Here is a 14,908-nt window from a genome sequence, read left to right on the forward strand (position 1 = left end):
ACTAAATGCAATAAAAGGCTCACACAATCACTGAGGAATTATTATAGGTTTTATATTTATTACAATTATTGCCAAATAAAAAATATAGAAATAATATATATCATCTACAGTAAAATTCATGCATATCATAAGGTCTATTAATTTGTATTTCAATTGTATGGTTTAAAGTGACAGAGGTGTATTGGGAGCAGCAAGAAGGGTGGGCTACTTAATCCTAGCAGGAATAGTACAGAGTGCCACCCACAGGTTCTTCCAGCACAAAACTTTCCAAGTGGTAGAACTCAATCTAAAACTTCAGACTGTTATCTAAGGCATTGCTAATACTTGAGACTATTACCTAAGGCATCTGTCTTAGTCTGTTTTCTGTCACTTAGAACACCTGAAACTGGGTAATTTATGAAGAAATGAAATATATTTCTTATATTTTCTTAAGGGGCCACATGTGGTGAGAGCCTTCTTCCTGGTGGGGACTCTACAGAGTCCCGAGGTGGCACAGGGTATCACATGGTGAGGGGGCCAAGAGCATGTGCTTAACATGTTCACTTGCTCTCCTTATAAAGCCACCAATGCCACTCCCGTGGTAACCCATTAATCTATTAATGGATTAATCCATTCATCAGGGCAGAGCCCTCACGATCCAATCACCTTCCAAAGTCCCCACCTCTCAATACTGCCACATTGGGGATTAAGTTTCAATATGAGTTTTGGGGGACATTCAAACCATAGCAGCATCATATATTATATAACTATCAAGCAGAAACTCAGTATTAGTATTTGCATTCTAGCTTACTAGTTACATTTACCACTCCTTATCATTAAAATGTGTGTTCTAGAAAATTAGTTTTTTACCCATCTGAACAATGAGATTAAAGTCCAACTTGAACACAGCAGCAAGGATAGTCCTAATACAAGTGACTGGCAGAATAGAGAGAAAAAGATAGTTTGCTTTTAAATAGAATGCAGGCACCACACTTTCATGTGGTGAAATCAATTGGATTTCTGCTCTTCTTCACTCTTTCCAAATTGGGAATTAGACCCAGTAAGTCATTCATACCCCCTATAGGAAACACTGCTGAAAATCTGGGTAACTAATGCTAAGGGAAGTGTGTTTTTGCTTTTACTGCTTTCAACACAGAATTCCATTTGCTATTCCTTTGTTCCAACTGCTCTTTTTTAAACCTGTCTTGGAAAGAACAATGGTTATCTTCATCCTCTGTCTCAGAGATGATCTCCATCTTCTGAATGATGAGTTTAATGAGCTCATGCTGCTTTTCCAGGAGAGAAGTGAGATCCTTCAGCCTAAAAGAACATACACATTTCAGGAATTTATTTTCATTTCCTCTTTTAGCTCTTCTGAGTATAGGAAAGCATAGGGACTAGAAAATTGTTCTATATCAGATTAGTTTGCTCAGATTGTAGCCTCATGGTAGTTGTAATCCTTCCAAGGAATACATATTTTTGAAGTTTAAATGATTTTCCCAAAGTTACACTGTTATTTAATGGCAGTTTATTTTTGTTCCCAGTTTACAGACGAGAAACTATTGCACAGAAAGCTTAAGGAGCTTGCACAGGGTCACAGAGTAAGTAGCCAAATAGAGGTTTAAACTCAGGTAAACTAACCCTAAAGCCCTCATGCATGACCAATGTCCACCACACAGCTACTATGGGGATCTTCAAAAGCTTTCAGGGCTTTGCTGTATGAATTCAGATGGCTCAGGAAGAATGCAGGTTATGATACTTACCCCCAAGAGTAAGAACATCAGCATTTTAATTTTCATTCACTTATCCCTTGGAAGGCAAACTGGTGAACAGCAGCAAATAAGTTGCTGGGTATTAAAAATGTCTCATGATTCTCAGTATACTACCTATATTATATACTAGTCGATAAGGCATGAGTAATATATGAAATAAATAAACATCCATATATAATATAACCTCATACCATGCATTATTATTTAAGAGTTTTAAATTTCTCAAGTAGAGATAGAAGGAAAAATAGATACCGGTATTTCTGCTTCAATATTTCCATTTCTAAAGATGTATCAGCATTTGGTATTTCTTGTCTTGTTTCTTGGTTGCCAAAAAAATCATAAAATATACTCTGTGGAATAAAACATAATAGTTACTCAAGCTGAATTCAATTGGGAAACTATTTCTTGAACATGTGCCAAAATTGAGCCACTGATCCAGGCTTGCAGGCACAGATATTCATAAGCCACAAATGTGGTCTCCAAGGAGCTCACAGTTTGTTATGGGAAACAGGCATGTGGAGAGCTATAAATGATACACAAATATTATAAGAGAAAAGTGGAAAATGTACAGACAATGTAGAAGTAAAATGGGGCAGGGGATTGCTTAGGAAAGGGCTTAACTGAATCATTTTATAAATTCCTATGAAAATGCCCATCTTGGGAGGGGGTGTTCCATACAAGATTAGTTGTTAATTCTCTAAAACCACCCTGCACCATTTTCTAACACAACTGAACATACCTACAAAATTTCATGTGCAGAAATTTCGGAAATGTTATTTTAATACATTTTGTCTTAATTTAGAATCCTTTAAACTATGGCTGGACTGGGGAGGGTCAAGGGGAGATGTGAAATGACCAGGCAGGGAAGATGGTGACTCGCACAGGCCGCCTGGGAAGTCAGATGGACCACACATGGGTACCGGCTGGACTTGCAGGGAGAGCATGGTGTCAAGCAGGACTCTGGGTAGCTGGCCTGCAGAAGTCTTGAGATCAATTACACTGAGGAACTTTAGAGAAGGACTGGGACTTTTCCAGTCTTTTCCTGTAGGAGATGTGAGGAGGGGCTGAAATGTGGAAGGAGTGAAGTTTGGTTTTGAACATGCTGAATTTGAGGTACCTTTGAAACATACAAGCGGATATGACAAACACATAGCTGGATATAGCCTGGAAATGAAAGGCGAGCTCTAGACTAGAGAAATCAATTGCTAATGTTCTGTGTTTAGGTAGTAATTGTGACCACGGATACAAATGAAATCATGATAGGGAGACTGCATGGAGTTAGAATAAAGCCTAGACTGATACTTAGACTGATTTTATCATTTTATGACTACACAAGGGAAAATTGGCCTGCAGAGATCTCAGGAAGAATAGCCATAGAGATGGAGGGAGTCCAGGCATGGCTAGGATTAGCATCCAGTACTTCTGACTCTTAGCATGGCCCCTTCTCCATTATAATCCAATAGCCTTGCTTAGTCTTTGATCACTTTATATATTTTCTATAGTTGGCACTCCCCATGTGTGTGTGTTGTGTGTATGTTTATGTGTATTCCTTATTGTGTGTTCTACATATACACATATATATGTACATATATTTACACATAAATGTAAGTGACATGTGACTAGAGAAAACAAAGTGTACTTCCACTGAAATAAAGACACTGAAAGGGTCCGGCTGGTCCCCCCACCAGGTACCTGCTCTCACAGGCACGTGGCCCATATTTAACACAGATGCTATGGATAAGCCACCTGGAAGAGGACAGCAAATGTCTCCCTCCCACTGCCTGTGATTTCACATCATGGGCTAATCATGTACTCTTTTTTTTTTTTTTTTTTTTTTTAAAGCACAACTATTTCTTTCCCACAGCCAGAGCAGGCTCAAAGTCAATAAAAGGGCACCCTTAGGGATAACATAATGAATGAATGTCAAGCAGCATCACATTATTGATTTTATTTATTAAGTGTACTTACTAATAACTTCCCATGATATCTGGGTTTGTTGGGATACACGACGACAGATTTTTGATCCACTTTGCGTAGGAACCAGAGTGGCAGCTTCTTCTCTAAACTGGTATGGAGTTCCACCTAAAGTGCATTTTGGATTTATTGATAGGATGACTAATTAGTATCTGGAATTCTTAGACTGCACAGATGCAATCGTTAGTACAGCAAAATGAAAACTGACTCGTATGTGTTGATTATGCACCACAGCTGGCTGGACAGGCATCCTTACTGCTGGCTCACAGTCACCTGCCCCTGCTTCTCACCTCGTCCACAAGACAAAGGCAGTGATCTGCAGTCAAGGGCAAGTTGTTTAAAGAAGGGATGCAATTTAAGCTAACAGGTGTTTATTGTTAAGGGACTGTCATTGACACTTGAGATATAAAGAAGAAAAAGACAGTCTGTACTCATGGGGCATAATGACATGTCCTACAACATGTGCACAAGTGGCAAATGGGAATGGTATGGGTATATACCTAGGGCAGGAGAGCAGAAGGGCTGCTTAACCAGGAGAACAGAAAGGTAAGAAATAAATGAATTAGAACTAGCATGTTTAAGAGCATTTTATAAATTTTTCATGCTGTGCTATCAGGTGCAAAATGGTTTATTCATGACCTATGTTAGGTGTAATTTCTATTTTCGGGGATGCAATATTTTAGCTCATTTAATGTTTTTACCTTGAGTTTACATTTAGTTTAATTCTCATATGTTCAGCCTTTTTTGTTTGCATTTGCCAAATTTATCTTTAATTTTTTATAGGCCTTTGTGTCTGTTATTTAAATATGTTTATTGTAATTGTCATATAGTGAATCTGCTTTGTAATCTAAGATTATATGCTTTCTAGTATATGGTTATTTAAGCAATTTATAGTCATAAATGGTGAGATGGTAAGCCCCCAGTGTCTCCCACGTGACACACTGTCTATCTGGCTTCCCTGCAAAGCATTTACCCCACTTAACATAATATTTCCCATCTCAAGAAAAGCTATGTTTTCTTGTATTTTATTAGAAATACCAGTTAGACCTTTTCTATAATAATTTTCAGGGGTCCATTTTTTCCTCGGGTCTTTAGGGTAACATTCCTTTCCCCTTGCCATATATACTTTTCAGAGGCCACATGTTATTATTCACTTACTCAAACTTGATTGAAAAAGATTTATTCAAGCCCAGTGTTTGTCAATAAATAAGATACACAGTAGTCTTCACCCTGTTCTTTGTCTACATGGGACCTGCCAGTTGCCTCTCTCAAACATGTCCTGGGGTACATTGGCGAGCAAAGCCCCAAGTCTGGTGTGGGTCTGAGGGGAGCCACTGAGCATGGCTCCCGTGGGCTAAGGTCTAAGGAGGGGCTAAGGAGGTCATCTTCACCTCCTGTAACTGGTAGGGTTTCCATGTTGAGGGTAAGGTGCACTCTGTGGATTTCCTTTCCTATTTTGTGGTGGGGATATAAATGTTTATGTGCTGTCTAAGTTGCCAGCACTGTGCTGGAAAGTGGACATACCAATGTTAGAAAACAACCAAACACCTTCAAGCCCTCCAAACACTCACAGATCCTGTCCCTGAGGAACCGACAGCTCCCATAATGATCACGTCTCCCTGCACGTGCTGTCCTCACTGTGTGTGAGAGATTCTGTGACAGGACTAAATGGCTTCGTATGGAATGCATGGCTGCCTGTCCCCTTCTGCTCCCAGTTGTGTTGTGAGCTCAGACTTAGATTTCTGAATGCGTGTAGAGAGTTGCTTGAAAAACAATTCAAGCAAATGGGAAAAGAGCTTCCTCATTTTCTAGTCAATGCTGTTCTTAATCCAAAATGGGGAACTGACAAATGAGGGTACTAGGCTCCATGCTGTTTGGTTTAAGGGAGCAGAGTAAACACCATACAGGATCATGCTTTTCAACTCAACCCCACTGATCCGGAGATTAGTGGGCTTCCTCAGAACATTTTATCTGGAGCTGTTGCTCATATTATTCTTCTTATTTATTTTCCCTGGTATCTTAAAGAGTTATTAGGACAGTTATGAGGTACTGCTGCCATGTCTGCCAAGAGTATATATATCTCCTCTCCTCATCCACCCAACTGGAGTCCTAAACTCCATCTTTGTTATAGTAATCACCCATCAGTTCTTCCTCCAATCTTTCACCACTTAACCAAGAGAAAATAGCAGATCATCTTTTTTTTTTTTCCCAGATCCTCTTAAATACCATTTTCACTGTGTCCCCATGCCTTAGAAGGGCTGAAAATAACTCTCCACTCACTAACAAAATTACCTGAGCACATCATTTGCTGCCATTTCTTTCAAAGCTAAGGTCTTTCCTTACTGTTTTTGAATGAAGCCCTCCATCATCTGGAGCAACTTCATCATCCTCTAACATGAACCATCCTTTCAGGAAAGGGGCCTGTGATGGCACCTTAGGCGCTTCCCCTTCTTCTGTGTTGGCCCTTCACTCCTGCCGGACCCTTCTTTCAAGAACAGTCTCACTGCCCTTTTAAATACCACCACCTTTCAACACTGACTCATCCCACTTCCTCCACGAAGCATTCTCTTAATTATCTTTGCATCTATTTGTCTGTACTGGATAATCATTTAATTCATATGTCCTTGTTCTCTAAATGTTCCAAGGTCTCTGCATAATACACAGCTAAGTCACAGAGCATAGAGTTTAAGAATGGTTCTAAGTTGATTTTTGACACTTTGTTCTCTGAATGTTTAGTTGGTGTGGTAAATAGATGTATTTTACTTAATGAAGTCAGAGATCACATTCCTTTCTTTCCCCTGAGTTCTCCCTAAATTGTATTGCACTTTGCACATACCATGTGCTACAATACTAATGTATAGCTGAATGAATATCAGAGAACAAAGAATTGTGACAAAGAAAAGCAAAGAGAAGACAAAAGTGAAGCAAAAGCTATATGTTAGCATGGATTTTTTTTCCCTTCAACTGACCTAAGTTTCTAAATGTATATATGTAACTGGTCATCAGATAGTCTTGAAGCATCAAATATTCCCATTTGAATTTGAAATTTAAAGACAATGCAATTAGGAGCATAGGAATAACTTTGTGTTGTAATGACAGGACAATACCTCACAAGATTCAATAGACAAGAACCTGTCCAGAAGCCTTTGATGCTAGCAAATTTTACATCAAATTTTCTAGAAAAACAGAGGGATATCCCAAGAGAACAAGAGCTCATGGACACAGTTAAAACTTTAATATAAAACATTCTGTAAGGACTATGTAATTCTATGCCCAAAATATCAGGAACTCCTTCGAATAGCAGGGCTGTGACAATATAGACTACCTCAAGCCAGTGATGTTCTTGGTCCAGCAGTTAGCTACCCAGTTGGCCACATGTTGACATAAAAAAGAGGCCAAGGCAATTTCTTAATTTCTCTGCTGAGATCACTCTAGGACATTTTAAAAATCATTTTTGACACTTTTATTATAGCAGGTATACCACAGAACAGCAAATGGACACAGTATGTTACTCCTGAGTATTGAGGAAATATCCATGTTAAATAACTACGTTCTCAGAAAATCAGCTATTCTTATACACAAATAGTTACATTGGTGTTAATTTCAATAAGTTTTAAATAAATATAACACTCACCTGCATAGCAATCCTCTTCAATGATGCATGTTTCTGGACCTCAGCAATGTCACCAACTGCCAAACCAATCTGAAGTACAACACAAAATTTAATCATGACAGTTTAATGACCCATCTAAAAATGCACTTCAGGTCTGTCTTAGTCCATTCAGGCTGCTATCACAAAATACCTTAGACTAGGTCATTTATAAACAGCATAAATTTATTGTTCCCAGTTCTAGAGGCTGGGAAGTCTGAAATCAAGGTGCCAGCAGATTCGATGTCTGCTGAAGGCCATTCCTCAAAGATGGTGCCTTCTATATGTTCTCACATGTCTGAAGGGCAAAAAAGGGGCTAACCAGCTCCTTCATACCTATTTTATAAGGGCAGCCCATTCATCAGGGTTCTGCCCTCATGGCCTAATCACCTCTCAAAGGCCCCACCTTCTAATACCATCACCTCGGTGACTAGGTTTCAACGTAAATTTTGAGGGACACAAACATTCAAACAGTAGCAAGTTCTCTCTGGCTAAAGTAGTGAGGGAGTGGGCATGTGATCTATTAGTGGTGGCTGCATAGTGCTTTGCTAACACATCTTACAGAAAACTGCAAAGCCTACACACGTTTGCAACATCAGCCACGTTGGTGGGTCCAGTAATCTTAACTGTTATGAAAACTTAAGACACATAAATTAATCTGAAATTTATTTTAACTTAAGATAAAAACATGTTCTTTTTGGAGAGGATGTGGTGATGTCATATAAAATGCAATTGGGTGTAGCCATGCAACATGGTTGGAAACTCCAGGAGTTTAGCCACTAAGGTAGACAAGAGTGACTTGACATCATGAAAAAGTTAAAACATTAAACTGAGGAACGAAAGAATTTATATCTCACATATACTCATCAGGAAAACGTATGCTTGAGGGCTGGGTAAAGCTCTGGTGAGAAACCCCTCTAGAAATCCATGGCCAGACAGAATCAGGTGAGGAGAAGCTGTTAGATCATTCTACTCAGTCTAATTAAACCACCTCATTTCAATCATTCTTTCATTGACTTTTAGGCACTTAGTCCCTGCCTATGCCAAGCCAGCATCTTGCACACTGCACAAGAGAGGAAAAGCCAGAGACTGCGCTCAAGGAGCTCAAAGTCAAGGAACTCCACAAGAGAAAGGCTCTGTCTGTCAAGGTCACCACAGTATGCCCAGTCCTTACAACAGAGCAGAGCACGCAGTAGGTAAACAAAATATTCGCTGAGTAAAGGAACAGTGGGACAGTAATTTCTGGTGCTTTCAGACTAGCTCTGAGAACCATATATAGTAAATAGGTTTTATTTGGCAGGATAAGGTTTTTTGATTTTTAATTTGCAGCCTTTAAATGGGCATTCTCTCTCATTTACAACAGCTCCCATTAAAACTAACTGTCTCATACCAGCTGCTTCACACATTTAAGATGCTTGCCTGGGCTCTAAAGACATCTGAGCTTGTGGATAGATCAATAGAATAGATCAATATTAAATGCTTCACATATGTCAAGCACTGTTTTAACATTCATTTAATCTTCACAATAACCTAGTAGGTAGATTTTATTATTATTATCTTCTTCTGATTTATGTCTTCAAAACTATGCTAACACAAGGAAGGGACACCCAATTAGGAGTAAGGTAATGGGGGGCAGGGCTTTGGTCAAGGAAGTCTGCCCATGAGAGATGAGTGTGAGCTGAGTTGTGAAAGCCTAGAAACAGTTAACCCACAGGTTGTTTCAGGCAAGAGGAACAGAGTCCAGAAGGCATGAAGGAAAGCCTGGCACCCTCACGGACCTGCATGTCTGGGTCAATCCTGGGAACATAGGGAGTTGGGTAAGATCAGAGTGAGATCTGGATCACAGGGACCCTTGTGTACCATGCTGATGAGTTTAGACTGGATTGAAGCTTTTGAAGAGTCATAGAAAAAAAATTTTAAAAGCCATTAATGGGCCCACCTTTTCATGATCAGAACATCACTGTGGTGACAATTTGTAGGACAGATTAGACAGAAGGAGACTACTTAGACACACCCTTCAGGCCACTGCAGCGATTTAGATGAGGAACCGTGAGGGTGCAAGTCAACTGGAAGTAGATGTCAGAGGCAAACAGTTATTGAAAGAATTAAGGAGAGTGGGGAGGGTGGCCTGGAGAATATCTTCCAAAAATCTGAGTAAGATGACTAGCAGATGCTACTGAGAGGCAGTAGCAGATTACAAAGGAAAGAGAACATCAGTCTTGGCTCTGTTGGGTTTGATTTTCTTCCAAGACGTGCCAACCTGTACACCTGCTAAGCCAGATTCTCTTCTGGATGATTATCTCCCAAAAGCAATTATAAGAGAAGAATGTCATTCTCTATCATTCCTAGTGTCATCCTTGATTTTTCTAGGTCACCAAAATAAAACTCTAGTGTTGCATCAAATAAGTGGATCAAAACACTAAGGAGTCTGTATTCTTTTCTTCTTTCCAGAAACAATGCCTAGTGCAGTCTCTGGTACACAGTCAGACTCAGAAAAAGTGGGTTGAATGTGTGCATGCATGCATAGATGGATTGGCCAAGATGCTTATGGTTCCAGCAGATTCTCTGGAGAATCCTATGTGGATGGGCACTCTCCTGTCTGCTGAGTGTGCCTAGCCTTTGACTGGGTTAAAGTAGGCACCTGAATGCCACAGACACCTTTTGCATGAGAGACTCTTCCCTGCTTGAATCTCTGGTCAGTAAAATTTTGAGGGTAGAGACAATACCCTCCATAAAGGTCTCTCCCTAACTTCTGACCCCCATCCTAACCCCGAAGCAGCACACACCTTCATCTTACCGCCTTACTCTGTCTGCTTCCTAGTCCTTCACAGAATTTATCGCCCCCATGACATTATGAGACATATTTATTTGTTTATTACCTAACTTCCTGACTAGTTTGTAATCATGTAAAGATTGGGTATTGGTCTGTTTTGTTCACCACTGTTTTCCAGAACCTGCAACAGTGCATGGTATTCTTGGTAAGTATTTGCCAAGTAAATGTATGTTTGCAGCCTCTGAGCCTCTTGTGCCTGGTACACCCAGGTACTAAATGAATGTTGCATGAATGCATTTTGTAGTAGCCCCTTTCCCAACACCCCCAATGGAGAAAGATTAAGGAAGCTAAGAATAACTATCATTATTAAATGTCCCAATGATCAATAAACAGAAAATACAAGGATAAGTTACTTACAAGTAAATTCATGAGAACAATTGGGATAAATATTATGAAGGAAATAAGTTGTGCAAAGGACAGAAATGGATATGCCAATTCATTTCTCAGAAATGGCTCTAGGAAGGTATCTCGGTAACTGACGTCCCCTAGCATCATGGTGAAGGTCTGGAGTATAGAAAGCTGTGGAGAGCTGAATGCATCCTAGGAAAAGATGGGAAGGTAAAAATGAATGCAAAATGTATGTAATGAAAAAAGGTTTCCTGGAGAGTACAGTGATAAAAGTTATATTAAGAATATTTATAGAAAGTCATAGGCATAATGCTACTGAAATGCAGTGATAAGAAATATCAATAAACTGTGGTAAAGTCATAAAAAAAGATCTTTCCCGCACATACAACAAATCCTTGTGCATTACACATAAACTTTTGACAATGGAAAAAGTCATTTAGTAAGACTGTATTGTTTCTGTAATAAAAATAGTTTTAGCACATAAAAAACTAAAATATTCAAATACTGTTATGTTATTGTCAATCTTCTAGGTCATTGAGATTTAAGCATAAATTATTGTGCTTAAAAATATATATGAAAAATATATATTTGCATAAAAATATAAATAAAAATATAAAAATAAAAATATATATTAATAAATAAATATATAAATAAAAAATATATATTTCCAATATTCATAGCAACAAAATCAACTACTGACGCAACTGCCTCACCTGTAAATTTAGGAGGACATAAAAGCTGAGTCCAAAACCCAAAAAAAGGAAGATAGATACGACTGTTGACCTCAACAAAGTTTTCAAAATCACCTCCAACATAACAATGAAAATACCACAATTTTCAAATCTAGAAAAACAAACAAAATATTAAAATATTTAGTCACTTTTGTAGACAAAGTGTATTTCATTCAGTGACAATATTTACCGTGCAATAAATCACAGATGAGATAATCGAGGCCAGTTATTTTGTAAAAACATGGGAATCCATGAATAATCAAGTCTTATTTTTAATCTGTTCATCAAATTGCTTTTTCCCCCCTTCTTTTTATTGTTTATCTTTTACCATTTGACCCCAGATATTACTTCAACCAAAGGAGGAAAGAAAAATCATAGCTTCCCAATATCAAAGAAAATTCTACCAAATGCTTAATAAAGGAGTTAGAAGAATTGCATGGTACATCAAGTAGAGATTGATTAGATGAGCTCATGTACCCGAAGACACCCACTGCAGGGCACACAACACACAATGTACATTCACCCATCCTCACAACCACCTTAGATTTCCTTTTTGCTCCCAAGCATTCTGAATTGTGAAATGTTTGGATAGATAGTGGGTGTGTCATCTGGCTAAAAACTTGTATTTTTGCTTTGGCTAAAGAAACTCGTTAAATGAGGGCATCACAAAATTTTAAAGCTGAAAAGCACTTCAGCTATGTTCATAGAGATGTCCAGTAACTCGCCAAGATCACTGAAAATGACAGAAGCAAGGCAATGACAGTGCCTGAACCTGTTTTGCATCCTCTTGACTTCTGCGTCACCACTCTTCCCAACATACCATATCCTCTCCAAGGGCCAGGCTTGATTCTACACCACTGTGCTCATGACACAGAATGGAGAGGATACAGTGGAAAAAGCATGATCCCTGAGGTCGGAAAGGCTTAGGTTAAATACCTATGTCTTGATTTACTAGCTGAGAGCTTGGGCAAGTTACTTGACTCAGTGCATCAGTTTCTTCTTTTATACAATGTAAGTAATAATATTTCTTCTTCTTACTGTAAAGAATATGTGAAATAACATTTAACTCCAACATTAGCAATTGTGAGAGGTAGGGGAACTCAGCTTTTTCCCTCTGTAGAATTAGGTTCTTTGGGCTTATTTTTTCTCTTATAGCACCTTTTATTCCCCATACTACCTATTGCTTCATTTTGAGTGTTTCAATCCCAAGTAAATTTTTATCAAATAATACCAGATAAAACAAGAATAGCCAACACTTTTATCCCCATTTACTTCTCGCATTTAATCTAGATGTATCTAGACCAGTGGTTCTTGACCTGCGCTAATTTGGCATCCAGAAGACATTTGGCAATGTCTGGATGCATTTTTGATGGTTACAACTGGGGTGAGGTGTATGCTACTGCTATCTAGTGGGTAGAAGCCAGGAATGCTGCTAAACATTTTACAATATACAAAACAGCCTCATTTCCCCATAAAAAAGAATTATCTGGTCCCAAATTTCAATCATTTCAAGACTGAGAAACCCTGGACTACATTTTGAACTCTAGAATACCCTCCACCCTTTCCTTAATAGGATGTAAAAAATTATCTTCACACTTTGAAACAGTTTGAAAAGGAATCAGCCAGTTATAAATTTATGCAATTTATAATAGCTTTTCTTCTGACATTAATTATGCTTAAAGAATGTAGTAATCATTCAAGCTGGTTTTACCTTTGCAGATACAATAGGAAGTTCATCCAATAGAGGAATATAGCAATTGCTCCACATTGCCACTGCACATAAGCTGGTATACCAACGAACAGGGGCAGCACAAAAATGATGCTTGTGGTGTAGATAATCCAGTCAAAGACATTGTTATGATCCAAAAAGTAATTCCCTTTCTGGGATTGAAAAGAATGAAGAAATATCACATCCTGGCATCTTACGGATCTTATATACGTAAACAGTAACACTTTTCTGGTATTACAGCTGGAGAGGTTTAGGACCAAGGAGCCACTTCCCACCATCCTGCTGACTTGAGAGCCCCTGGAGTATGGATCAGTATTGGAGATGGCCCAGAGTCATCTGCTGACCTGGTATTATGGGAGTCTGATGCCTGAGAGAATTCCACAAGTTTCTGAATTTTCCCTGTAGAGTTCATTTCATCTTAAGGAAACTTCTGAGGAACTGTAAGTTGGTTTAGTGGTTCCTGGAACTTTTCTGCTTACATAAGGACATGCATGTGGATCTCTCAAGATACGTATGAACTAAAGCTGCTTCTAAAGAGGTTTGAGACCCATACTGTGACTTAATTAGGAAACAAGAACAAATCATAATGGTATTCTTAAAGATTTCATGTTTTGGACATTAAATATCCCATAGAGTAGAACATTTAAATATCAATAAGAAAATGCGGAGATCAAATCTGAGAGAGAATTCGCATAACTTTATAGCTCAATTTAAATCATAATCTGCAGTTTTTATTTTAGAAAAATGAAAATAATGGCAAGAGAGATTAATTAATACACCCTAAATTATTTAAAGAAAAATGGGACAATAGAGTCTAACTCTCAGAATTATGACAGTTTACTTAAAGTGTATATATGAAAGTACCTGCAATGTATAATATTAAACAAATGCAAAGCAGTATTATCATCAACATTCTTTGATGCAAATATCCATGTGCTTACATGATGTAACAAAGAAAATTTTCAAAGAAAATGAGATTTTATGTGAGGTATATGACTCATAAAAATAATATTTACAAAAATATACAAAAACATAAATAGTAAAAAGCTTTAAACCTCCACATTGAGAAATAAAGGATCCATGCTATTTATCAACCAAAGCAAGAATCTACAGATAATTTCCATAATTCTTGGGTCTGATCTGAACTTGGTTCACCTGTTTAAAAAATATAGATTATAAAGTAAAAATTATGCTTTAAAAAGTTACCAAATTTTATTATAAATTGGAATTTTATCCAATAAAGAAAAGCATTCCTGTTAAGAAAGGAATTCAAAGAAAGACCCATTTGAAATTGGGTCTTGGGCCAGATAAATTCTTTCAAAACATTTACACCTAAAATAATCAAATTCAAAATCTAACCATTATGTGAGCACAATATTAAAAATGATGCAAGAGAAAAACACAAAAAAGTAATTCATAATGATCATTTGTATCCATGCAGATTCATATGGACAAATAAAAGTGAAATATCTCTTTTTCAGATACATCAAACAGTGACCTTACCTAAAATCATGTGAATTCTACATTTTGAAAAGTTTAGGCTTGGTATTTCTAATCCATACATTAGTCAAGCTATGTGATTTTATTATAGCATAATATTATTTCAAATAATAGTTTATCAATTAATTTATGTTCTGCATATTCAAATATTTACAATTTTATAGATGCAAAATGTACCTGTTGGAAGATTTGGACCACTTCTTTGCAATATCCAATTATACTTGATAAAAACACTAAAATCATACAAATTTTTATTGGAGTTGAATTCTGAAACAAAAAAAATTGTAAGACAAGTAGTTTTGAGGGATATAAAATAAGACACTAACTTTCTCTGCTTAATAAAAACAAAAATTTTATTTCTGCTGAATAAAAACAAAAATATTTATTTTGTTT

At 37.6% G+C, this 14,908-nt stretch overlaps 1 protein-coding gene across 1 annotated transcript in view; it reads right to left on the reverse strand.

The window, feature by feature from the left end:
• Positions 1-1,094: 1,094 nt before the first annotated feature.
• TRPA1 (transient receptor potential cation channel subfamily A member 1) overlaps positions 1,095-14,908 on the reverse strand; it is a 61,133-nt gene continuing 47,319 nt past the window's right edge. Inside the window, exons 20-27 of the mRNA XM_063079898.1 lie at positions 14,693-14,782; positions 12,998-13,167; positions 11,269-11,398; positions 10,565-10,747; positions 7,360-7,428; positions 3,720-3,833; positions 2,004-2,101; positions 1,095-1,299 (exon numbers count right to left, since the gene is read on the reverse strand). Coding sequence (XP_062935968.1) covers positions 1,095-1,299; positions 2,004-2,101; positions 3,720-3,833; positions 7,360-7,428; positions 10,565-10,747; positions 11,269-11,398; positions 12,998-13,167; positions 14,693-14,782 — 1,059 coding nt within the window. The remainder of the gene's footprint in view (positions 1,300-2,003; positions 2,102-3,719; positions 3,834-7,359; positions 7,429-10,564; positions 10,748-11,268; positions 11,399-12,997; positions 13,168-14,692; positions 14,783-14,908) is intronic.

The sequence above is a fragment of the Cynocephalus volans genome, chromosome 15 (assembly GCF_027409185.1).
Source record: "Cynocephalus volans isolate mCynVol1 chromosome 15, mCynVol1.pri, whole genome shotgun sequence".
NCBI lineage: Eukaryota > Metazoa > Chordata > Mammalia > Dermoptera > Cynocephalidae > Cynocephalus > Cynocephalus volans.